The 27,077-nt window shown below is 44.7% G+C and overlaps 1 protein-coding gene across 7 annotated transcripts in view; it reads left to right on the forward strand.

Annotated features, from left to right (window-relative positions):
• CACNA1C (calcium voltage-gated channel subunit alpha1 C) overlaps nucleotides 1-27,077 on the forward strand; it is a 665,915-nt gene that overhangs the window by 427,847 nt on the left and 210,991 nt on the right. For all 7 annotated transcript variants that reach the window (XM_090043440.1, XM_090043443.1, XM_090043446.1 and 4 more), the window contains exons 6-7: nucleotides 9,633-9,794; nucleotides 15,340-15,536. In XM_090043440.1, coding sequence (XP_089899566.1) covers nucleotides 9,633-9,794; nucleotides 15,340-15,536 — 359 coding nt within the window. The remainder of the gene's footprint in view (nucleotides 1-9,632; nucleotides 9,795-15,339; nucleotides 15,537-27,077) is intronic.

Genomic DNA, 27,077 nt, shown 5'->3' on the forward strand with positions numbered 1-27,077 from the left:
TGTTTAAATTCCATTACTAATCTTGCAACAACCAATAGATTCTATCTTGAAAAACTTCCCTCTCTGGCTTTGCTTTCTGCACTGTAAGCCAGTTTGCGAGCCTGCAGTTCTATTTTACCTTCTGTTCCAAGACTTTAACCATTAATCTCTGAAGTGGTACCTCATCAAGTGCCTTTTGAAGGCCTAAATAGACTATAGCCACCAAATTTCTCTTATCCATCATAGTGCTAATATCTTCACTGGGCAGGTTAGTTAAGCCTGACCTCCATAGCTTGAATCCTTGCTGTTAAGCTATGCTTAATCAATCTGTGCTGTTCCAGTTGCCATGCTGTGGAGGAAAGTTTCCTCACAAGCCATTTTAAATGCCCTTATCTCAAGTGTCCTGCCTTGTGTCTTGACCATTTTTGATGCATCCTATCCTTTCAATCCTCTGAAATCTTTATGAAATCTGCTGTGGTTTCTGCATATAGCAGTTGACGGTTTTACACTTTCTTTAGCCCACTCTGTCTCTATTGACTGATGTAGCCGCACCCTGTCATGTTGTTGACTGGGCAATTTCTCACATTGGAAACAGAAATATTTTGATGGCTTTCTGCACCTGTGTAATCAACAAGAGCTGAATTGTGATGGTAGGCCAAACCTTGAACAAAAGATGGTTTGCAAACTGCAGCATCTGGGAGTAGCCTCCAGAAGCATTCTGACTCAGATGCTGAGTCTAGTTCTCCTTGTTCCCTGGGAGTAGTGGTTTCCTGTTGAACTATCTTCTTTAAATATTGTGTTGTTTTTATAAGTATTTATTTCTCTCATTTTAAGTCTCTCTGAGCCTTTGGGGGGGAAGGTAGCACATTTAATCAATCAATAAGTGATTATATAGGATAATTGATATTGCTTATATTTTGTACAGTAACTTAGTTATGTATGAGAATGGGGTCAGGGGAGGAAAAGCCAAGCTTCTTTGTGTTTCCCCCACGTAGCATTCCCTCATCCCCATCTCTGAGGTTGTATTTTTTTTCCTACATGCCTGTCCCCAAAAAGTGTTGAAATGAGAGTTATTAACTCCATTCTCTGTGTAAATAAAGTAATGAAGGAGCTGGGTTGGAGAGTAGCACCTACTGGTTCTTTTAATGTGAAAAATTTTGAGAGAAAAATAATCCTATACAATTATATGATTAAAACAAGACCCCTCTAAATCCAATAAATCATGTTATATTCCAAAATTGCAGGCAACTGAAACTACCAATGGGAGCTCCACTTGAAAAGGCCTAAATGTTTCCCCTGAGACTACCATACTTCTAGCTTCCCTTGATACGTTCCACAGGATGGCAATGTAAAGTAATATCTAGTTAATGGGTCTTCGTGCTGTCTCCCGAGCCATCTTACTGAACATTCTGGTTTAGATCCAAAAAAGTACATAAGCAGGCATATAACTTACAGCATGCAACTAGTCCGGTGGAATTTAGTTCAACTCCTCACATGCTTACTAAAAGACACTTCAGGATATGTTTAATTCGCCTGAGGCCAGAGTGTCCAGCACTTCACAGGACTGAAGCCACAGTCCTCAAAGAAATGTAAATTATTCTACAATTACTCCCAACTTTGCTGTCCCACTGCCACTCACTCCATTTTGAAAAATATGGGGGTCCTTGACCCACAGATGATTGTTCATGGCTCTTAGGAGGCAGCACACTACATTGGCTCCATCCCTCCCTTCCATGGGGACCAGGCCTCTTATGTCTTCACTTGTTTCTTCTCTCTCCTTAGGGACCTTGTTCTGCCATGGAAAGGGATGATGTTCTCATACAATACATATTTGAAATCTTGTATCAGTGTAAATAAATCCTGTAATCTCTGAGCAAAGTGAATGTAGCTAATGTATTTCACTTACTGAAACATTTATGGGCTCAATTTCAGCCAACAGCTTGCAGCCAAGCTGTTATTTTAAAGGTGAATGGAAGTGCTTTTTAAAAACATATCAAAGCCTGTTTAAGAACTTAATGGTATACAGAGTAGACTAAAAACTTAAGAACAAACTCTCCCTCCCCCCACTTCCCTAATCTCTGTGTGCTTCACCCACCTATCCATCCTTGAAGGATCTCCACATGGCAGGCCGTGTTCCCTCCCACCAGGAAAGTGTCTTGCACATTGTGGGAATGGGCATTATATTTTTAAAACAATTGATTTTCATATTTACTTGCCAGGGCCTAAATGTAGGGCTCTGTGTAGCTCCTGAATTAGAGGATGGTTGACTATAAAGTACTGTGAAGAATGCAGCTCTCCATTCTGCTGTTAGGTGTCCACTGTTATAAGTTGGCACCTCTGCCTGCACAAGTTGTCTGTCTGGTGACCCCTTGCACAGCAAGTCAGGGGAGGTCTGTTTCCTTTATATTTGGCTACTTAAGCTGAGAAAAATAATGGTAACTCACCAGTGATGACCCCACTGCAGCAATGGCTACAATGCCAGTAGCATAGTGATATGTGTTTGTACAGAATTTGTTTTCCCCTTGCAAATGGCACTTGGCACATTTTCTGAGCTAACACCTCAAAAGTTGCAACATTATTAGCAGTTAAAAACTTTCAGAACCTCTTGGAATAATTAACGGCAATGCGTATACAACTTATTAATTAGTTAAATCATTTCGATTTGAAACAACTGTCCTAATGGGATGCTGCAAAGTGCACACATTAATTCTTGATAACATTATTCAATAGAGTTTCTGTTCTTTTCTTTAGGATTGGTTTATTATCCAAAATAAACCTTTTCTAATTAACCTAGCAGAAGCCCCCATAAATCTCCTGGTGATAAGTTTTCTCTGGCTGTCTAAACCCCTTGCCATCTCTCATTTATGGTGATGAAAGCTTTGATTTGTACATGCACTATTTTGCTAATACAAGGGGCAGTGACTTGAACTGACATTGTTTTCCCTGGACATCTGTAGTACACTCAAGTACTTAAATGGAGTGGTTGATAATGAATATACATTTGTATATTTAAAAAGAGAGTTTTTGGTTCATTGTCAGCATAGCTGTCCTTAGTAAATACCCCCTGAAATGCTTTGGAGAAATCCCATGATGGGTGTTGAATCAATTAATAATAGCTGATGCTAAATAGTATGAAACCAGCTTCTCAGTACACTCAACCTCCTGGTTTTGATTTCACTGATTGATATGGGTTCTGAAATCATGGGAAACTGAGGATTTCCTTTGGTTATATGCAGGTTTTTATACAGCTACAAGTGTTTGATCCATAGCTGAAGTTCCACAAAGTCTGGGGTTGTTAAGTTTCAAGTCCGTCTCCCCTCTAACTTTCTTTCTTCTGCGTAGGATTTTATATCATTGAGATAGAAAAGTTTGTTTTCATTTTAAAGTGACACACTCAAAATCATTTGGGGCTAAACTCTCATCTGATGTACATTATTTTCTTCCTCAGTATGGTTGCCCATCCAGTAGGTATTTCCCCAGTGATCAAGCAGCACAACTGAACTAGGACATCTCCTTTTCTAATATAGGTGAACACCTGAGTGTAGCAGTACTTACCCTATGATTCATCTAGCAGTCCTTAAATGAAATACAGTAAGGGGATATAACCACTTAAGTAGTGCCCTTCGAAAATTATCCAATTACCATGACACTGTGTGTGTCTACATGTGAATTTAAGTTCCCTTAAACTTCAATGCTCATGAAGATAATGCACGTTAAGCATTTTTGGCAGGTGTTATACATGTGCTGGGACTTGGGACTATCTGTCCCAAGTTGCTCCAGTTCTGCTACCTGCCCCTGTGGCCACTGGGGGGAGCTCCAGCCTTTGGAAACATCACTGCCTGCACTTGGCAACCATCTTGAAAGCACACCCTCCACACCATGACCTCTGGGCTGACACCTCCTGTGTGTCAGAGCAGCAGCATGGCAGACACAGGCAGCATGTGCCTGTCCTGCTCCTGTGGCAGCTGTGCTTCCCGGCCCTAGAGCTCAGGGACAGGGTCCCCCACTCCTCAGGGCTGCCACACCTGTCCTGTTCACCCACCGCTGTTCTGAGCACCTAGAGATCAACCACCTTGTGCCACTGGTCTCTCCCACCCTCTTTGGCCACCTGCTTGGTGACTGGTGCATAGTCCTCCAGGGTCCTGGGCCACCACACAGCTGCTGCTCCCAGCCATGGCAACCATGGTCTCCAGGATGCCATCTCCAGGACCACTGTCGCCCTCCTGTCCCACCAGTCCTGCCGCCTCTGGGCCCACTGCCTCAGCCAGGACTGGTGGCAGCATGTTTGTGCTGCAGGAATGGGATGATGGCCAGTGGGTTGACACAATGCAGATGACCTAGGCCACCTTTGAAGACCTGGTGCACCAGCTCCAGCCCCACCTGGAGTGCCAGGACATGGAGAAGAGCTTGGCCATCCCTGCCAACACCCACCTACTCCCTACCCCCACCCACACCCTACCCCCCGCCCACCCTCCAGCACCACTCCAGGACATGCATATTTGCTATGAAAACCTTTATTACCTGACAACCCCCACCCCCATCCCCAACTTCTCTTCTCAACCAAGTCCTCTTTCTCCTTCCCCAACATACTGAGCCTCTCTATCAACCTCTCTACCCACCAACAATAAAAAACCTTTCCCTCAAACTGAAAACTATGTACAAGAGTCTCAGTCTTTGAGTCCTGGTGTGGGGGGCTGTGTGTTGGGGGCACCCAGGCCTCAGAGCCCAGCAGTGGGCAGCCAGTACCCTGGCCATGGACAGTTCCCGTGCAGGTCTGGGGAGCATAGCAAATGCCAAGAGGTCCTGCAGTCAGGAGGCGGTGGAGCTCCTCCTCCTAGGCCCAGGCAGGGGCTTGCTGTGGGGTGGGGGGCAGGACTTGGACCCTGTAGGGCCAGGGCTGGAGGCCAGGTGTGGTGGGGCCTGGACTCGTCAGTTGCTGCTGGGCTAGCTCCACACAGTGCTGGTCCAGGGCCTCTGGCTGAGCCCAGTGGTGCCACTGTGCCTGGTCCCATACCTCCTCCTGGGCAATCTCCTGAGTAACATCTTCCACCTGCCAAAGCAGCTCCCATACCTGCTGTGCCTGGTCCCAGTTCTCCACCACTACCAGCCGCTGGAGCAGGAGGGTCTAGTCCCTGGTGCACTGATTAAGCAGCCAGCATGTCCAGGCAGCTCTAGTGGCAGGTGGCAGCAACCCTGATGCAGCACTCCTGCAGGGCCCTGCAACCTCTCCCCTGTGTCCAGATGTTGACCCCGCAGAGGCAAGAGACAGAAATCTTTTGTGCGATTTTTCAACATTGCAGAGATAAGATGCTCTGTATAAGAGACCCTGCACTGCCCAGCCTCAGATTAGAGAACAGCCATGCACAGGTTCCCAGGGACCATGGTAAGCTGTCTGGGTAGGGCTGGGCCTAGGCACCTGCTAGTCAAGCTCCCCCCCTCCGCCCTGTGTGCTCCCCTGGGGACAGCAGGCCACTGGGTGCTGGCTGCAGGCATCATGCCTCCCTTGCCCCTTTGCCAGCGTAGGCCAGGCCAAATTCATGGCAGCACCTGCTGCTGCAGCTCCAGACCCCACTCCCCACCCCCTCCCTGCAGGCCATCCACTCTCTTGCCCAAGCTATGGCAGCCAGGCTTTGGGCATAAGGGGCTCTTGGACAGCTGCACTGATAGGCAGGCTGTGCTTCCCCTCCCTCCCCCCCAGTAGAGGCCTCTCTGGGGATGCTTTCTGGGACCAGCTGCCACTGCACCCCAAGCATGCCCCTACTGCATGTGCCCTGAGTGGTGCATGATGAGTTGCTTGTGCAGGTGGAGGGCTGCCCAATCCACTATGCCTGCTGATGATGATCCTGCTCATGTCCCAAGCACACCTGTTCTACTGGTTCAGGACCCAGAGCTACAATGACACGGGGGACAAGCCTGGACTGCCCCTCAACTGCCGCCACCACTATCTGGAAGGCTACCTGTGGCAGCACTACATGGCCCTGCCCCTGCTGCTAAGGAGGACATCACTGCAGCCTTCGATACCTTCCTTGGTGTGAGAGGCCTGTGCCTGCCCAGCTTCACAGAGACAGGCTTCTCAGTAAATTTTGAACCGTGTCCCATCTCTCAGTGTGCTCTGCAGGGGGAACCTTGGGCCAGGGCAGGAAGTGCAGGTAGAGGTAGGAGCAGGGGCAGGGACCTCCCCCAGTTCAGGACTTACCACCTGTCCAAGGCTGGTAAGGTTGGTGCCTCAGCGTGGGGCTCCCAGTCAGCAACAGTGCCTGCGCCCATTGCCTCTGGCCTGGGGTATCTGGCAGGCCAACATGTGGCCAGGGTCCCCCCTCCAAGGGGGACTGGTGGCTGGTGGTGGCATGGCCAGCCACTTCTCATGTCAGGCTGTAGGTCTGGGCTGTGGGTGAGACAGCTGCTGGGGAGGTGGGTGGGATGGGGCACTGAAGGTGCCAAAATGCAGGTCAACTCCTGCATGAAGGGCATTGTCTTTTGGGTACAACTGGACCGATGATTGAACTCTATCATGGCTACCCACTGTGCCTGCAAGACCTTGACCTTCACATGGCACTGTGGCACTGTCTGAGAGTGCCTCATACATGCATCCTGCTGGATAGTGCCTCATAAATGTGGGTGTTCAAGCACCCGCCCCATGCGAACTGGATGTTGGCCCTACCCCCAGCACTCCACAAGGTCACATACCTCCTCCTGGGTCCCACTGGGGGCCTGGGTACTCTGCCTGGGTGTGGGACAGAGCCAGGGCTTGACAAGGACAGTGTGCTGGACATGCTTCCTGTGTCAGCTCTCTGGGCCTCTATGTGGCTGTTCTTGCAATGCCAGCCTTGGAGGACTGCCAGCAGCACCCAGAACAGGGGCATAGGCAGGTACTGCAAGTTGCATGGCAGAGGTGCTTCATCACAGTGCCTGGAAAGAGACAGAGCTGGGGGTGAAGAGCATCAGGGAGCAGGTGCTGAACCTGCTACCATAGAGGGGGCCAGCCACCCTGGAGGGAATCTTAGGGCTGGGCAAGGGATGCAGCAGATTGTGTCCCTTTGCAACACTCACCTTCAACCAAGGAGACGCTCTGGCTAGGGGAAAGGACAGCCAGAGACTGCCTGGGCCCTGTCCAGGGGGGCACAAGGGACCTGGTGGACTTCTGCAGACAGCACTGGCTCTTTCAGGCTCCTTGTACTGTGCACCCCAAGGCACAAAATGGTTGGAGGCTTTTTATAGCCTGCAACTAGGGACTGTCAGAGAACAGCTAAGCCCTGGAAGAAGAGAGGTGGCCAACCAGGGGCCTGTGGCTGAATTCTAGCTGGCCTCCTAGTGGCTGGGCTGACCTAGACCTAAAGTCCCTATGTTAACACACATTAACGCATCTACACGTGCGTCAATGCATTTTAACTAATCCCGTCTAAATTTTATGCTTGCTTTATGATTTATATGTGTAGATGCATGCCCTTAATGCACCTTAAATAAGGCTAATGCGCATTAAAATGCCCACGAGTAGACATGCCCACTGATGGGCAACTCAAGTTACTCAGAGTAAGTGAACAATTCAATTGATCTGACAGCCAGCAACTTCTGTGGTCATTAGTATTATGTGCTGGGATGACTGGGAAGTAAATTAAAAGCCTCAGCCTGCTCTGTCAATTGACAAGGGTCAATTGTAGATGAAGCAAGGGCCCTAAATTGAAGAAGTAGATTTTTAGAAACACCGCTTCAGTCTGGGGCGCTTTTAACCCCTGTGTCATGAACACACCCAAACTTACCTGCCTTTCCGGTGGTAGGGAGGGAAGGGTGAGCTGCCAGCAGGCAGAGTGGTTCCTGGGCTGCAGGAGGGGCAGCAGCATGGCAGCAACACCCACCCACAGGTACCCAGCGTAGGTAGTGCTGGGGAGCACCGCAGCTGTGGAGGGAAGCACCAGGCCCCTGTGCAGCTCAGGCAGGCAGGTTAGAAGGGGGGGGAAAAAAGATGTTGGGCAGAGCCTGCCTTCCTGGGCTGCTACCAAGCTGCCTGCATAGGCTTCCTGCAGAGCCCCTGAGCTGCACAGAGTGTGGTGCTTCACCCCATGGCTGTAGGGGAGCAAACTAAAACTCCTTGGAGGGGTTTAGTTTGCTGTGCCCCAAGTCATTTAAGGCACATTACGCCACCAAATTTGCTACAGCAGCTGGAATTACTGCCTAGGGAAACTTTACCACAAGGCTGTACATGCCTTTACCATAGTCATACCAGAGGTTTTGGGCAAATGCAAAAATAGAGGCCACCTTTCCTGATTCCCATTTCTAGACCTTAACTACATAATTAAGCTTTTTCCTATTGCGAAATTTTATTCTGCACCTCATTTCCTGTTTCAAATGGGATAGAGATGGCAACTGAGGATACCCTTGCTGTAGAGAGAATCTCCAGATCTCAAATAGTGTAAAGCCATCACAGTCAGCTCTATTTCAAGAACCAGGGGCAGAGAGTTCATTTTTGGGCAGACTGAAATAGGATGGGGCGAAGCCAAAGTGCTTGCTAGTGCCTCTCCATGAGTGAAGTTGCCTTTTGAGGATCATTCTAGTCAAGACAACGTTAGATGACCTGTTGATTGCTTTCAGCTCTTCAAAACCTAAGAAGACCAAGGACCTGACAGTAGAAGTCTTGAGGCCCCTTCTCATGTTCTTTCTATGGCCATGTACAAACATTGAGTTTCTCCTGAGAAAGTCACTGCTGTCCCAGGAGCAACCACAATTATTTCAGGATTTTTCTCCCAAAAGAAAACTGGCCACTCCAGGAGGAAAATAACCGAGGAACAATGAGGGTTCAGCAACTCCCAGGAGAACTTTTCCTGGAAGAGCAAATGTCAGTATATGTTATTTTTTGAGAGAAGCCACAGCATAGTCCTCAAGCATCTCCAGATGATTTGCCCTTCTCCCCCATCCTCCTGTTCCTACCATCTCACCCCCACCCCCAAGAGGACAGTGCATCACTTGCTGGACTTTACTGTTCCAGCCAAGCAGGGAACAGAATGTACCCCCTACACACTCCCACATTACGCTGCAGGGAGATGTAGGCTGACTGAACAGTCTCAGTCAGCCAATTAAGGTTGCTCTGTACACTGCTTCTATCTGCCTCTGGACCTACAAAGCATGCTGAGGTCCCCCCTTGCTGCACAGAATCAGTACTGCAAGCTGTCTGCTTTTCAAGGACTTACCCAGAGATACCTAAACAGACATTTGATGCTAAGTTTTCTACCAGAAAACTAGTAGAAAAACCCGGGAGAGTTCTTTCAGATCATTTGAATGTATGTATGCAGCCCATGTCATTCATCCCTTGTGTAGGCCCTGAGGAATACTTTATAGCTGGTTTTCAGGAAACTACAGAAACAGTTATTGTGTTTCAGCCCAGAGGTGGTGACGTTTGGTAGATGAAATGATCCCTACAGTATTTTAGTTTGTAAGTCAGGTTGCTATGGCAAATGTGTAAAGCAGTCTGGACTCTTTTTGATGAAAGGTGCTTTATAAATGTAAGTCTTTATATTATTGGGTTAACAAGTGCTGGGGGAGAGAGAGGTTTTATATGCTCATTAAAAATGAAGCATTTGTCTTCAATTTACAGTCTCCAATAGCTGATTAGTTTTGTTTTGTTCTTTTACTGATAGTGCTGCCTTCTGCTCTAATTTCAGGTCTCCAGGTGGTTTTAAATTCAATCATCAAGGCCATGGTTCCCTTGTTGCACATTGCCCTGCTGGTGCTGTTTGTCATAATTATCTATGCCATAATTGGGCTGGAGCTATTCATGGGGAAGATGCACAAGACCTGCTACCATGCACAGGGGGCATTAGCAGGTAAGGGACATGTTATGTGCAGTGAAGCCTGATTCACTGTTGTCCTGCATTTTGTATTAACATTTCTACCAGTAGAAGGTAGGTATTAAATACTTCCATTCTGATCTTTCAACATCCAGCTAGCACTGATTGTGCACCAGTGTAAATGACAACATAAAATATGGAGCAATTGTGAATTGGAGTGCCAGAATAGGAGAAAAGGTACTTAGATGGTGCTTATTTACCAGATAAAACAAAGTGAAAACTACAGGGGTTTTGTTTAATGAAAACAGAGAAAACATGCTGCATTTGGTTGGTCAGTTTCACAATTTTCTTTTCCCTGTGTTGGGAAGGCCATGATTAGAAAGTCTTTGTATGTGTAACTGTGTGTGTCTAAAAGGTGACACTGACTGTGTGTGTTTGCTGGGGCAAGTAGACTTATTGACAGACCTGGAGCCAGAAAGCATGTGTTTAGCCATAGAACACTATAACAGGACTGGCACCGTGACGCCCCCTGGTGGCTATAACTCCTACCTCACTTGGGCTACTCAAATACTCTCCCTTTTCTCCTACCTGCCATGCCTTGATATGGTTATTGGTTCTTGAAAAGGGAGGCTGTTCAAGGGTCCTAGAGTGAGCCCTAGTCCTGTTCCCTGCCAGTGGATCCTTCTTGACTTACTCTGGTCCACACACTCAGTGGGCCCTCCTGACCCTTCATGCCCGAAGAGCAGCTGTTGGGTCTGACCTCCCCTATAGCCATGCCCATACCTCACAGATGGTGCCACTTAATTGTTTTAGTGGGTAATTGGCAACAGTCCAATATCAGGCCTCCTCGGGCCTCAATGCCCTTGTTGAGGCCTTGACCCTCTCAGCCTCCTCCCCTTTCCTCTAGCTGGGCCCTTTGGCCCAGGCCCACAGTGCCAGTCATGGTCTCCACCCCTCTGAGGCTGTGGGCCCCAGCCCTGTCTCCATCCCTCTTGGGCTGTGGGCCCCTGGCCTTCTTGGCCTCAGGCTGCCTCTCCTGTCTCTCCCACCTAGGCTTTGGCCCTCTCAGCCTCAGCCTGCTTTTGCCTCTGAGCCCGACCCTGACAGGGCTTAAAACACTCTTGGGTACCCTGCCTCTGTCCTGGGTGGGCTGAAGCCCTCTCCTGCCCTCTGGCAACCTCCTCCTCCCTGAAAGTCACAACCCAGTTCACCAGTAAGGCTCAAATGAAAACATAAGCAGACTGGCTATAACTAAAACTCTTAGCCCACTGGCTATATAACAAAACCGTACTCATCCTGGGTCCTAGTTCCCTACAAGCCCTCAACTCCTTCCTTGCAGTTCCCAGGTATGGCAGGATCTTAGTCTATTACCCAGCTACAGCTGTCTCACAGCAGAGCTCTTCTACCCATTGCCTGCAGAGCCAGACTGCCTGCCCTGGCTCAGGCCCTGGGTTTATACGCCTCCCAAGCTCTGCACCTTCCAGGCAGGTGGCTTCCCCAGCCACCCACAATGGGTTTACAATTAGAACCTGATGGCTAACTCCTCGTTAGGTTGCAGCTGCTACTCTGACTGCTTTAGCAGTGCCCTGGCTGCTTGTAGCAGGGATCTACCCTACTGTCCTATTGCAGAGCTTCTGGCTTTTCTCCTGGCTGCCTATTCCCCTGCAGCCAGCTCCTCAAGTACAGTGTTTCCCCCAACTGGGGAAACTCCCTACTGCTGCTTCTCCACTTAAAGTAACAGGAACCTCTGACTCCCTGTTACAAGCATGTTTTGTCTGATTTAGAGATTTATATAGCACCAATCACTTCAGGGCTAAATAGCAAGTGAAGTACTCCTGTACTTTGAGTTCTGTGTTGTTTTAGTGGGATTTTCCTGGTTTAGAAGGATCCTCGAGTTAACCATCCCCAGATAATTCATTCTGAAACATAAGCTTTCTTGTCTACACTGAGGACAAAATCTTGGCTATCATGAGGCTATCTAAAGGCTAGCAGTGCAGGCCAAACCAATGAAGGCTGCAACCTGTGCCGCCCTCAGGGGAGTTCAAGGTTCTTATTCAAGAACTCATACTCATTCAAAAATGCATTTCATACTCTGCCTCTGAGGAGAGGACCATGTGTTTGTTTATGTCAAAAGAAGTCTGGACATATTTCAGGCTGCTGTATCAAAAATACATCAGGGCTAGAGACTATCACAGAAGAGCAAACAGTTAAGCAGAGGGCTCCCTACATACATAATATAAATAATACAGAGATAGCCAAAGCAGACCAGCGGGAAGAAAGAGAATTCATTGCCTAGAGGCATCTTTTTTGCATTTTCATTTTGCATTCCCTTTTACATTCCCCCTTCATTCTGTTTCCCCACATGATTCACCCACCACTCTCTAAGTCTTCCTCTTCCCAGGGAAAGGAAAAAACTATTCATGTGGAGACTGACGTATTGGACAGTGAACCAAGGAACACCAGTCACAGCTTCTATCTGCAGATGCTGCACTTCATAGGGCATACTTATAGGCTTCACAGTGGCTTGGTCATGTCAGGTTGTGTTAACAAAAGCACAGCACTAGTGGCAATTTCTGGAGTCCTTATGCTTGCAGGGAACAAAGACAAGCTGACTGCCTCAAGAGACCCAGGTTTCAGGATGGTGACCAGACAGCAAGGTTATAGGTTCCTACTTACAGAGACACTTGAATGGAAGAGAAGGGATGACAACTTATGTACAGTTATTTCCTAAGTGCGGCTTTCTCCATATATTGTAACTTTCATGGTATTGAATAGTTAGTGAATTTACTGTAAGTGAAAGGGGCCTAAGAGCTAGCACTGGGGATAGAAGTCCTTCAACTCTTTACAAAACAGGTAAAAGTCTTAGGAGCAATTGTGTCAGCTCTGCCTCACAGAGAGGAATCTAAGTGATGGGGAGACACACTCCCATCTTTAGATGATATATTTCACTCTTCATATGAATTCAGTCATTGGCCTTTCTCTTGAGATTACCAGTAAAGCTGGCAATTCTTGCTAAACATACCACTGTTGTTTTATGGAGTTGCTTGACATGGACCAAGCCTCCAGTTCATTTTACATAGATTAAAGCAGCAATAATGTTGTAATAATTTTGTCACTAGTAAACTGAGTTGGATTTTACTCAGCACCAGAGAGATGAATGACTCCTGTATCCTATTACTTGTCCAGTCCTTAAATATATTTTAATTTTAATCTCCTGCTGTAGCAGAGAAGTTTCTAATCAAGGAGCATTACCATAAGGACTTCATTTTTGTATCTCAGGATGACTGTGGTTAGAAGTGCAGGTAGGAAAGTATAAAAAGGAGTTAATCAAAGGAATCTTTCCCACTAAATCCATCAGGACATGACTCCCAAATTAGTCCTATGGTTTGTTGCTCATTTGTCAAACCATCTGCTTTGTCTGACCTGAGCAGCAATGATTCTCTGTGAGGTGACTCTGACCTAGTCCTGATCATATGCCAGCAACATACACAGAAGGAAAGTGCCAAAAGAGTTTCTGTCTTTCTATAAAAACAGCAAATGTCAATTGCTGGAAAATATACTGGCACTGTAATGACATGCCAAGTAGTTTTACAGTCATTTAAAAATATGCCTTTTTTTGTTTAATTACTATAGATTACAATACCTGATTCCAGTCTTGGTACTCTGGTGTACTTTGGTATAAATGTGATCAAACTTTTTGGAAACCCATTGCATGAAATATATAGTAAAAATAAGCAAGCAAAATGAAGTCCTGCATATCTGTTATAAATGAAGGACTTGATTCTTCAGTCTTCATACAGGAAAAAACCTCTATCACTGTCAATGGCAGCTTTGTCTGAATAAGGACAACTTGAGCGTACCCCTTTTGACCAACTGTGCTCATTACATATAGTCTTAATATTTGTGTTCGTTTATATGTCTTAAAAATGTCTCTTCTGGACTTTTTGATGCACAAAGGAGTTAAAAATAGACCTGTTGTAGAAATCCCTGGTTTTACAAAGGTCTTGGTACCTCAAACCTGTATGACCTAGAGAGAAGAGTAATCAGAATATTAGGGCTGTGCGAAGCTCCGGGCCCTGATTCAACTTGACAGAGATTCAGCCTGATTCAGTGGCCAAATCTCCAAATCCGAATCAAACCAGTGGACCCTTTAATCTCTCCAAATCGAATCAGAACCCTCCAAATCAATTTGGAGAGATTCAGAAAGATTCAGCAATTCGGACATAGAGACAGCTTTAAATGTTTTTTCTACATACCTCTAGGTAGCAGGCAGCTTATGAATGCTGCAATGCTAAGGTGCACAGAGCATCCCACAGAAGCACAGGGGGCTCCCCAGCGTGCTCGGCAGCAGACCCGGAAGTGGATCAGGAGCACTTCCGGTCCACTTCTGGGTACACTGGGCGGTGCGCTAGGGGGCCCCCTCTGTGTCCCCCTGGCTCAGCAACTGGTGCCTCCTGGGTCTGGGGGGGGCACCTGAGGTCCCCCTGCTGCCAATCACTGAGCCGGAGGAGACCAGAAGTACTTCCAGTCAACTTCTGGGTTTGCCACCGAGCACATGGAGGGCCCCCACCCTCCTGTGGGACACTCCATGGACCCCAGCATCACAGCATTCAAAAGCCGTGCTGGTACCTTGAGGTATGTAGAAAAAAACATCTAAAGCTCTGTCTATGTCCGAATCAGCATCGAATCTTCAGATTCAGATTTGGCTGAATCAAATCAGGGACAGTGATCCAAATCAACTAATTGAATCACTGGCCCTGATTTGGGCCGAATCTGGATCCAAATCAAATAGGGCCCGGTTCACACACCCCTACAGAATATAGTCTTGCAGCACGTCCAAGCACTACAGAATTGAAGATAAGATCCTGTGAAGTCTCTAAGCTCAGAAAGGGAGAGTTGTAAAGGATCACACAAGAGTTCAACAGTAGTCCAGCCTACCTTAATAGCTCCATGGGGCTGAAGCATGGCTCCTGCAGAGGTTAGGCTCTCCACAGGAAGAAAACTTCACTTAGAGCTGCTCTAGGGGGCATAAGTGGCCTTCCAAAGTTAACCCAGAGTGCTGGTGAATTGGAGTATAGGAAATGATGCTTGTAAAGTGCACTGCAGAGAGATCCAGTATAAGTATTTTGGTACCTTCTGTGGCGTTTAAGAGCACTGTTCCTTGTGGATGCACATTACACAGGGCGTATCACAGTTTTGATATGGCCATCCTCTAAAACAGTGGTTTTCAACCTGTGGTCTGTGGATCCTTGGAGACTATGCTAAGGGGTCTGCAATAGATAACCATCATCAATCTAAAGTATGTGAATACCACACTTACAATTGAAAGGGGTCTCCACCTCCATTCAAAATTTTTTAGGAGTCTACAAATGAAAAAAGGTTGAAAACCACTGCTTTAAAACAAACCAAAAATCATGTATCGCTCATTTCATCACTCAGTTTTTGGGGTTGTCTTCAAACAGTTTGCCAGGTGCATAGCAAAAGTCTTGTCCCAAAAGCACATGCCCTTCATTTGTTTTCCTAGTGAACCAGGCAGTATTTAATTCTCTCTTTTTCTGTTTTTGTCTTCCTGTCATTTAAGATACACCTGCAGAAGAGGATCCTTCTCCTTGTGCTCCTCAGTCAGCACATGGACGGCAGTGTCAGAATGGCACAGAGTGCAAAGCTGGCTGGGAAGGCCCTAAGCATGGCATTACAAACTTTGACAATTTTGCTTTTGCCATGTTAACTGTGTTTCAGTGCATCACTATGGAAGGCTGGACAGATGTACTGTACTGGGTACGTATCCGAAAATGACCCATTCCAGGGACCACTAATGCTGTGTGGTCACTCTGAAAACATGGGGCTCTGCCTTGATATGGGAGGGTGGGGGCGTTGCTAACTCACTATGATTAATTCCATGCAGCAAGGGTGCAATGGGATCTTTTACCTGACAGCATTAAAGAAAATTTAAATGTTGCCTTTCTATTAATATCAAAATATTTAAAGATGGCAGATGGAATATTGGCTTACAGATATGCAATATACCTTTGTTGACCAAGAATGCTATTGGATAGCCCTTCCAGCATGTGAAATGTCTCTCACAAATCCTGATTACTAATGCAATGTTATTTTCTAACCAACAAAGATAACTGTATGCAATAATGGTATTACTGTTAACCAAAGCACTAGACTGACTGACCACAGGTTTCATAAAGAAGATCAAAAAATCCCTCTAGGCTTCAGTGATAATCCTGATTATGACCCTCAGTCTGACACTAATTCTTATCCTAATCTTAGTTCTGACATTGGCCTAGATCATGTCCCTCATGTTTATCTTAATTATGGCTCTAACTCTGTTCTTAATGCTGACTTTAAAATTAATTCTCGCCCTTCCCCTGGAGGTTTTTGTGCCGCTTGCTTCAGTTCTTGAGTATCGTAACCACTATTGATTTAAGAGACCCAGTAACACTAAGTTAGTCCCATCAGAGTGATAATAAGACTTTTTTATTTTATACCAGACATCTCTGCACTTCTGAACTATGCCTTGGACTTTGGCAGGGTTATAGAATATGTCAGGAACCTCCTTTAAAAAATGGTCCTGTCTAATCTGTGGGATCAATCTAGATTTTAACTGTGATTTGGGCTACTGTGTTGTATCTGGTTCTCTCAATATGGCAAGATTCCAGCGTAGATGTGACTTGAGCCTCGGTGCATTGTAAAATTAACTGACAAAGATTCTAAAGGAAATAGGGAAAGGGTCTCAACTGCAGGAAGCTTGTGTTGCTAATCACTATCACCCTGTCTTGTGAACATGAATCTGAAGCTACATTCTACCTGCCACTGGCTTTAGGCATTTCTCTTTCAAAATTTAGAGTAGTGGGGGCCAACCTTTTTGGCAGGTATGCCACCACAATCCCCTTCTGCTGACTGATCTGCTGTTCTGCTGTCTGCTTTCTCCCCTATTTGCTGCTAGGCTGCCTGCTCCTACTGTGATCTGCCATGTGCCGCACACATATGCTGCCCATGCTACTTGTGGCATGCTTGTCACAGGTTGGCCATCCTTATTTAGAATATCTCAGGATTAGGGCTGTGCAAAGCTTCAGTTGCTGATTCGATTTGGAGGAAATTCAGCCCGATTCAGCGGCCTAATCTCCGAATCCGAATTGAATCAGAAGACTGGTTAATCTCTCCAATCAAATCAGAAGCCTCCAAATGGATTCAGAGAGATTTGGAAAGATTTGCTGATTCAGCCATAGACACCAGTTTATATGTTTTTTCTATGTACCTCAAGGTACCAGGCATGGCTCATGAACGCTGAGATGGTGGAGCAGATGAAGCATCCATAGGGAGCATGGGGGAGTCCCCCATGCACTCAGCTGCAGGGCCGGAAGTGGGCCAGAAGTATTTCCAGTCCATTTCCTGGTTTGCCGCAGAGCACATGCTCCCCACTCCCCTGGCTCAGCAACTGGTGCCTTCTGGGTTGCAGGCAGGAGGGGTCCCCCTGTGGCCAATTGGTGAGCTGGAGGACTGGGGGTCCCCCATGTGCTCAATGGCAGACCCAGAAGTGGAATGCAAGTACTTCCAGTCCACTTCTGGGTCTGCCACTGAGTGCACAGGGGATCCCCCCACACTCCCATGGGATGCTCCATCTGTCCCACCTTCTCAGCGCTCATGAGCCATGCCTGGTACCTCAAGGCAAGTAGGAAAAACATATAAAGCTTTGTCTATAGCCAAATCGCTGATTCTCTGAATCAGAATCGAATCTTCAGTTTCAGATTTCACCGAATCGAATCAAGACAGTGACCTGAATCAGCGAATCGAATCACTGTCCCCCAGACTGGGCTGAATCGGAATCTGAATACTGCCTGCTTCATACCCCTACTAAGCATATCCCCTACATGTGAATTAAAGTTAGATTATTCTGGTGGTGTCAGCTCATACCTGGTGATTGAGATAAGGAGCAGAGATTAAAATAATATTTGAAGAGAATCTCTCCAAAACAGAACTTAGATTTACTTGAATGAGAATATTAATACAAAATATGAAGAAAAGGAAAACTTGAATGAGAAAAGAAAGCAGGCACAATTTCTCAGCATTTGACTACAAAGAATGTATTTGTCTGTCTGTACCATATTTCGGTGGCATCTATCTCTGTAGGATCTGAAAGCTGTATCTCTCATGGGCAATGCAATTGAGAGCACACAAAGTAACGTGAACAAGAAAATCAATAATAAATATTAAAGTACTTTTGGCATTGTACGCTATTTCCTCATACAAAATGAATCTCTAAGCTAGCATTATCTTCTCTGAAGATGGATTTTACAAAAGATCCTCCTCCTCTCCAATCTCTGCACTTTTGGGTCCCTGTATCATTTGCATGACTGGATGTGAGTCATTCAGGATCCGCTTATCAGTTCTTATTCATCTACTATTAGGAGCCAAAAACATTTCTTCTGATAAACGCTTTTTAGTAATGGCTGCTACAGATTGCCTCATTTCACATACACTCCCTCCAGTACCCTAAATTTTAGCTCTTGAGTTTTGGATTTTTTCAGCTACACTTTTTTTTTTCTAATTCCTTCCATTATTTTTTCCTTTATATAGTATGGTGTATTGAGGCTTCAGATGATAACAGTTTGCTAGTTATTAGTTTTTAGGGACATCTCTGAAGTTGTTAGACTTCTAGACTATGGCTTTATTAGACCACTGCTTTGGAAGGGAAAAAGAATAATGTGTTATCCTTTTTTGCAGTTCCAAGTTATTCCCATGCAAAAAAACCCCAAACTTAAACTGGAGGTAAGACTGCAAATACAGTATCAATAACTAAAAGGAAAATAAAGAAACTTTTATAGTTGATTTTTAAAAAACAAAACAAATCACTAATTCCTGAAAGCCACAAAATATAAAGTTCAAGTTGCACTATAAAAGAGCAAGCAATTGAAATGACATACATTAAAGTTAAGGTAGCCCCAGCAGTGATAACTGTGTCCTCACATCCATAACTCTTTTGCCCCCTCTGGGTACATCCCCCATGAGTGCACACATGCATTTCCCTGAGGAAAAATAGCAGCAGCATATATTTGTGCCACTGCTACCTGTCCCCAGGCACACACCTGAATACACATTGTGGCACACAGCAAGTTGCCCCAGGTGGGTAGGGGAGGCTGGGGCCAGCACCTGGAAAGGCCTCAGCAGCCTTACCTGAGGTTCTGGGGGCCTCCCAGGGCCACAGCGATGGCAATCCAGGTTCACGGAGCCTGCCCAGCAGCTCTGGCTGGCCAGGCTCTGGTTTCAGATGGCACATCTGCTGCCACATGGACCGCCCTGCTTTTTTTTTTTTTTTGGTGCATTTCTTTTAGATACCGGTATTTCCCAGTATCTAATTTTGCTCCTGTGCTGCAAATATGCAGCATCGTGAACAGATTAACATGCACCATGTGCATTTTTCAACACCTGAAAAGGCTTTGGGGTACCATAAACCACATATTCCCACTTGTGGGAACACAGCCTCTACGTTTATATACATACAATAGTTACTATTAAGAAGTCAGTATTCATCAACACTTGCCATAAAATAGTATCTGAGATGCTGTGTTTATTTTCCTCTCCTTAGAAGTATTCAATAATTGTTGGCAAATTCTTATTTGGTGGTAACCACTGTACATGCCTATGAAAAGTGTTACAAGTAAAGTAGCTGGCTTGTCAAAACTCTGTAAACACTGACATTTCAACTTCATCTGCAGATGCCTTAAACTACATCTAATGTAGTTTATGCAGTAGAGCTAACAGAGTATACAGAACCTAAGAACAGGGATGTGCTGATTTGAAGTTACTTCCAGCAAGAGGGAAGGTAACGGTGGATGGTAAATGGGTGAAAGGAATATGGTTAGGTCTCTGGAATCAAACCAGTGAGGTGATACGTCTGCGGCAAAGTCTGTATCGCACCCAAAAATCTGTCCATTCCCAAGTCTTTGTCATCACCACAGGACCACCCATCCTCTTAGAAGTAACTTGTGGTATCTTACCGAGAGACCATGAACTAGAGGCTCCTTTCTGGTCCAGTAGATGACACATGGCATTAAGGCTGGGAAGTAAAAAAACCAAGATTTGTCTTATTTGGAAATTCAGCTTCATCTTCAACTTTGAGAGACTGGTATCTTTCCAGAGTCAAAGACTCCTTTCTCCCACTTTCTCCTAAGAACTAGGGAAATAATTTTTTAACTTGTATGTTAAAAAAAAGTTCAGATTAAGGCATTTTCTGGGTCAGTGCCTCAGCCCTAGCTTTAAAAAAAAGAGTTGTCTTCAAATAAGATAGTATGTTGACTGAATTTTTACTATAATTTTAAAGTGTCATTGACTTAAGTCTGATTTTCAAAAGGGCTGATCATCTAGACTTCAGAAAATGCTGGGCTCTGAACATTTTTTAAAATTATGCCAATGTAGACACCAAGGGTGAAATCCTGACCTTGCTGAAGTCGGTGGCAAAACATGAGTTGACTTCAGTAGAGTCAGGACTTCCTCCTTAGTCTTTCAAATTTTAGTCTTAATTTCTGCATGTTCCACATACAGTCATGTGAACCCACAAATATGTATGTAGGAGTGGTGTCCATTGTAATAACTAGCTTCCGGGGTCAAAAATTATAGTTAAGCAATTTTTTGCTTTATCCGTAAGCTTGAAAATGAAAGTTCCTGACCTAAAACTCAGTAGAACAAGACATAAGCCTCTAGGATGAATTACCTGTTACAAGTATTTGGCCAATTGAGCACTCTCCTTAGCTGAACGCTTCTAAGTGCTTTGTAATACTCGATTCTACTTCCTCTTCACCTATAGACCAGACTCTCAGAGGTTCTGAGTACTCACAGTTCCTGTTAAAGATGGGGGGAGTTGGAGGCATTTCATAAAACTTCAGGGTGTTGGTCTACCAGTATACTTAGTTTCTCATACCACATCCCTCAGCACCAGAATGCAGTTATTTGCCAAGTCTCCTGTCCAATGAGGGCTCAGTTTTCACAAGTGACCTATGAAGTCCAAGTCACTTCCCATGAAACTTAAGCTCCTAAGTCTAACTTAGACACATTTACATATATTACCCTCTGTCTCTCCTGTTTTCTCCTTTGTGCTTTCTGCTTTTCTCCTCTCGATTGAGATCTATCTGCTTCATTACATAGGGCTGTTCTCCTGCCTACGATTTCCCTACCTACAAAAAAAAGGTTAATAGAGGCATCCAAATGAATAAACTTTCATTCCATACAACTGTTTGAAGTAATGTCAATAAAATCAATAACAGTGCTAAACTTTTCTCAGACACTGTCTGTGCAAATGGATTCGCTTCCTTTGAGAGTTTATACCCTTACATTTGTCATTGCTTTAGTGCCAAAAGGTTTCATTAAATCTCCTGAGCCCAATTTTGCATGCAAGATAATGGTGTTGAACAGAATGAAACTGAGCCTTGAAACCCCAAAATGTCTTCTTTATCTTCCCTGTATTGAAGATGAAGACCAGTACTAGAAAGGTTCAGTAGACATTTTTCTATCACCTTAACCTACAGAGCCCTAAGAAGTATTAACACTCCACTGTCTTAAAGAGCAAAGTAAAAATAGATTTACTTTGCCCCTCTGTTACATAGAAGCATTCCTTTGGAGTCTAATTCTGACTTTTTGAACTTCCAGGAAGTTTTCCTTGGAAAGGAAATCATTCTCATGGGAAGTTGTGATTATAAAGCAAGAGCCACAGAGGAATTGATAACATAACTAGTATACATAAGTGGTTCCTAATATTGTTCCTAATACAAACCATCAGAGGCAGTGAGCATCCACAACTTCTACTGATTTCAACCAAGTTCTCTAGATAGCCAGCATCTTTCATGATTTAATTTGTAGACTGTGACTACATAATTAACTGAAGTTCTTGTATGGTGAAACATTTCTTTAAAAAGGTATAAGGTACTGTAACATTCACAAAAACACCTGAGTTCAGCAAAGCAATTAAGTATGTACTTAAGGCTACTCCTATTTAGCAAAACACTTAAACATAATTTTAAGTCTCGTCAAAGTCAGAGGTTAAGCATCTAACATCTAAATTCAAACAGGAGTTCAAATTCTTTACAAAAGGGGGATGGACAACTGAATAGAGGCTAAGCAATTTCTACCTTAGCTATAGTAATATCTTTTTTGTTTGTTCAGCCAGATGAACGTTTACTTTTTCATCCACCTTCCAGGACTTCTCCCTATGCTATTCCCTGTGGAACTCTCAGGTAGATTTGAACCTCAAATGCAGTCATGCTCTGGACACACAAGCCATCCTAGCTATTAGACTCTAGAAATGTTTGATCTGGAAGGAATTTCTAGTGGACATTCTATTAACTGTATACTGAAGCAAGATTGATCTTATTCCTTAACCTCATTTTCACAGATATGTAACTGTGAATTTGTTCCATTGCCTAAACTGAATTTTAAAATATTTGAAGTAGCAACAAGCCTGAACCAGCCCTTATTCCAAACACCTATGAATTGTAGGAACATTCAGTGATGCATGCAGATTCAAATAGCACAGATACAGCCCATCTCCATTTTAAAGTAAATCTCTGCTGCAGCCTATTATTTCTTGTTCTCTCTTTTACTAATGGAAATAATTAATCCCTGTCCACTTTATAACATCCCATTTAAGTATTTGTAGACATTTATCATGTCTTTCCTCGATCTTTTTCTTGTCTAATCAGCTACAGTTCTCTCTACCTCCCTGTACAGGGCTTATTTTTAATTTTTTTATTAGGTTTGCTGCTGTCCCTTCCAGGAAGTTTTTCTTGTTAATTAAATAGACCAGGGGTGCTCAACCTCCAACCCCCTGGCTAAATGCAGCCAGCCCACAGAGCCATTGCATCTGGCCCACAGGGTTCCCCACAGGTCCAAAATTTTGGCATCAGGGCAGAAGTGTCCATTAATGCAACCCTCCTCCTTGCCAGATCCCCAAACCCCATTCCCTGTCCAGGTGGTCGGAGCCAACCCCTTTCCCTCCCGTTGGGGCCGGGTATACCCCCTTCCCCCTGTGGGGCTGTGTTGAGGCCGGCCTGCCCCCCTGCCACCCTCCGCCTCCATGTGGCCAGATGGTGCCTTCTGCACCTGCTCTGGATTGGGAGTGCCAGATGGATCCAGCCCACAGGTGGACCAGGCACTGCCAATTCAGCCCACAAGGCAAAAAGATTCAGTACCAGTGACATAGACTATAGAACAGGCATTAAACTCTGGGTTTGGACAAACAACCTGTTTATACTGGGTGCAAACTGCTTTCATATCAGTGTAATAAAAGTAGTGTACTGCCAGACTCCAGTGTAACTTACTAGAATCCCACATGGAGCTACCCTGGAAAAAGCAGAGATGAATTTCCATTTGTATAAATTATACTGGTATAGGTGTATCCCAGAATAGCCATTTGTTTAATGTAAGCAAGCTGTTTCTGCTTCCCTGCTGCAATTACTAGCAAGATGCTATAGTAGACATTATTACAGCATTTCCCTACCCCAGAAAAGTTGTCTATCTGTCTGCTCTGGACACAGGTGTAATTTACACCAATATACAAAATTGATGTAAATTAAGTGGTAATCTGTTACCTGTTCAGGTTGTCTTGGTGCAATCTGTCCCTATAGCTTGACCTGTGGGACTTGCATGCAGAACTGCCTCTTGCAGCATCAGTTCTTAGTGCCTGGTTTTCCATTATCCTGCACCATGACAGATCATACTACTATAGTAAAAAATAAGTACAGAGTAGATGCACAATACTATATTTACTCAAATATAAAATGACTTCCCAATAATTAGATTCTATATATGGAATATTTATAAATTTGTTATAATTTACCAGCTGTCAAATCTAATTATTGGAAGTTTGCCTTGAATTTGTCCCTCTCCCACTGCTACAGCAAGGAAAATAAATCTGGGAAGTCAGATAGTCCCCTTGCTCTCTGCACCCCCTTACCCACCTTTTTCCTCCTGTAGTCCCTTCCCCCTCCTTACTATCAGACTGCTCTCCCTGAGCACATGGAAGTGAGGGATCAACTTGAAAACACTGACCTTGAAATAAGCATACCTATAATAACTTGCATATAAGGAAATTATTAAAGATAGTCATAGACTTAGTTCATCCAGAATTGATGCATGTTACCTTTTTTGAAACTGCTGCAAGTTTTAGCACATAAACACACTTTTAAGACGTACATATACATAAAAAATAACCCAAAATCCACATTTTCTACAATTAAAATGAAACACTGCTAATATATAGATATATATTATATTATAACAGTGTTTCATTTTGATCACAGAAAAATGTGGATTTTGGATTACTTTTTTTTTATCCGAAAATTGGGATTTTTTTTATCAGAGAAAACTAGGTTCCCTGCTAATAACAAGGCTCTTGTACGGCATCTTGTCCATAATGCATTAGACCCTACACAATACCATTTAAATCCATCTCAGATTCACCATATAGTTCATTTGGCTGGGCCCAGCAGAGACCACAGTGTTTCATGCCATGGTGACCCCACAGCTTAGCACTGCTCTGTATGTTTGTGTTCTCCAGATGCGCCCCCCACGCCCACCCCAACAAAGGATTCTCATGCAAATTAGCCTTCACTCATGACTGGAGCTGGGTGTTCTTCTCATGAGTCCCAGGATCCTCCAAGAATGTATATGCAGATGGACAGGGCAGTCTTGTCTGGCTTCTCCTCATGGAGGGCAGGAACACAATCATATGCAACAGGCTGAGAGAGAGGATAGCAGGTATTCTGGGTAAGCTGTTTGGGGCCCTATTCAATGATGTTTGCCAGGCATTTAGGGAATCTATACACATGCACTGGGGTGGAAGGGGCGCACTTTAATAAGAGTGGCTCAGAGAGCTGCTCCAATTAAGTTTCTTCAGTATCATATGTATTCAGCATCCTGCACTTCAAAATGGCAGTGGGGGCACTTTAACTAAAGCTTATTTGACAAACTTTAGTTAAAGCACCCCGCCACCATTTTGAAATGTGTGGAAGCTGAATACACATGATGTGGAGGCTACTGGAGCATGATAATCAGCAGCTCCAGCAGACTTCCAGGAGATTCCGTTGATTGAGTATGCTCCAACTCATGCTAACTAGCATGTGTTGGAGCAGAGGTCTGTCACGTGTATAAGTGACCCCTAGGCTGGTTAAAAAACTGAACTCAAAAGAAGTCAAAATGTATCCAGTGTAGTGGCTCACCATAACTTGAAAGAGAGTTGTGCTGAAGGGGAGTGCACTTAATGAACACTACCATATATCTTATTCAGATGCCTGGCCTGACCCAGCCTGGCCCTACCCTATGCTGTGGGCCATGTGTTTTATAGTCATGCTTTATGCTGGCTACATTTACTCAACTTTGTAATTGGTTTCCCTTACTAAGCACATGTTGCTTTTGGCATCAGTTTAATGATAGATACTGTATTTAGAAAGGTTTGCTTGTATGTGAATGTAAGATGAGGGGCTTTTTTCCCCATGATGATTGGGAGGCAGGGAGGAGCCTCATCTTGTATTTGAGTACTAACCAATAAGCAGGCTAATGTTTAATATTCACCTTGTGTTGGAGCAAAATCCTACTTACGATGCAGAGCAATGGAGAATCAGTGCCTAGGATTCTACACGCACTGTGGTCCTTGTAGCCTAAATTTTAGGATCAAGCAAACAATACTTTTAATGAGCCCTTCAGACAGCCACAGCTGGAAAGACATTTGCTTTGTTTTCCATAATTTATAGCACCTTTCCCAGAATGCCTGAAAACAGCACAACTTTGTAGTTCCTGTAGGGAATGTTTGGACTAAGGCTCTGAGTTCAGACTAACAGCTGTAAACAATCTTGGCAATAATTAGAGGTAGACGTGAGCTAGAACAGTGGTGGTCAACCTCACTGGCCCTACAGGCTAGACAAGCTGTGAGGCCCAGTCTTCAGGCCAAATCCCACATGTGGGGTTGGTCTGTGGACTGATTTGGCCTGAACCTTCATGCTGGATCTAGCCACAGAAGAAAAGCAAAACAGCATGATGTGGCACATGGGGCCATGTTATCTGAACCACAGGGTTCCTTAAAGGTCTAGAAATCTGGTGTCAGGAGAGTGGTGGCAGTACTAATTGCTATGGTTCTAGGATCAGTTAACACTGCTGCTGCTCACCCACAGCCTAGTTTGCAGGCCTATGGAAGCCCCATGAGCTGAATGACATGGCTTTGAGAGCCAGAGGTTGAGCACCACTGAGCTAAAATATTGGACCTGAAGCCACTGGGATTTGAGGCAAGATCAGATTCCAGCTTCAGCCCAGCTCAGAACTTGAACACAGGATTGCAGCCTCTTCAAATTTTAGGGAACCAAACTTCATAGCTTGGGCCAAACTAGGTAAAATGCGGGGTGGAGGGAATTAGTAGGAGGACCATAAATACAGTTGAACAGCCAAGCTACATCCGAATGAGGTTGTATCTGTAGAAACATTCAGCAGTGCCCTAGATGGCACACCCCAAGGAAAAGCCAAGTGCAGCAGGTTAGACGTGCTGACCCAAAAAGTTCCTTCCAAACCTCAATGTCTGTGGATCTGTGAGCTCATACTGTTGAGATTCAGTAAACGAGTTTGAAACTGGAGCCTACAGTCACCCTGGAAACTCCTGTCAGGAAATCAAATTGGGGAACAAACCAGGCAATAGATACAATTTAGTTTGCTGACAGCCTTGACATGTTTTGTGAGCTTTTCTCATTCCTCCACAGCCTGTTGAAGCCTGATGAGGAAGATGTGGTGAGGAGTACAGTGATATTGCCACAAAGTGGAAAATTTAAAGGCAGAGCTGCAACCCCCAATTTTCACCAGCTGTGTTGTGCTTTCTAACCCTTTATTCTTGCAGCACTGAGGTTTGAGTTAGTAAGGCTTTTCACATGAGGGAATGGGCTGATTCTCAACATGTTTCCATGGCATTTTATTTTCCCAGGAAGTTCAGGAGTTTTACTGGCTATTTTTTATCATCATTTTGGCAGGATTTGGCACAAATGTGAAAAATAACAAAGAATAAACATGAGAACATGAGCAAGCCATCTCTCTGATCACAAAGGTTATATCTGTTCCATCTGCTATTACAATGCTGTACTGTGGGATGTCCACGTTTGTGACATTGAGGGGCCACATGTTGACTTGCCAGAGTGATGGCCAGGCCTTATTTGCATAAATATTTACATTAATCTGTTCTTCAAATATAAATGTGCATGCAACCATAACAGTTGCTTGTACTGCTGCCTTTCAGGAAAGATTAATAGCAACAGCTTGTTGTCTTTCACCTACAGAAAAAAAAAG

The sequence above is a fragment of the Crocodylus siamensis genome, chromosome 4 (genome assembly GCF_052110815.1).
Source record: "Crocodylus siamensis isolate JL-2025a chromosome 4, ASM5211081v1, whole genome shotgun sequence".
Lineage (NCBI taxonomy): Eukaryota > Metazoa > Chordata > Crocodylia > Crocodylidae > Crocodylus > Crocodylus siamensis.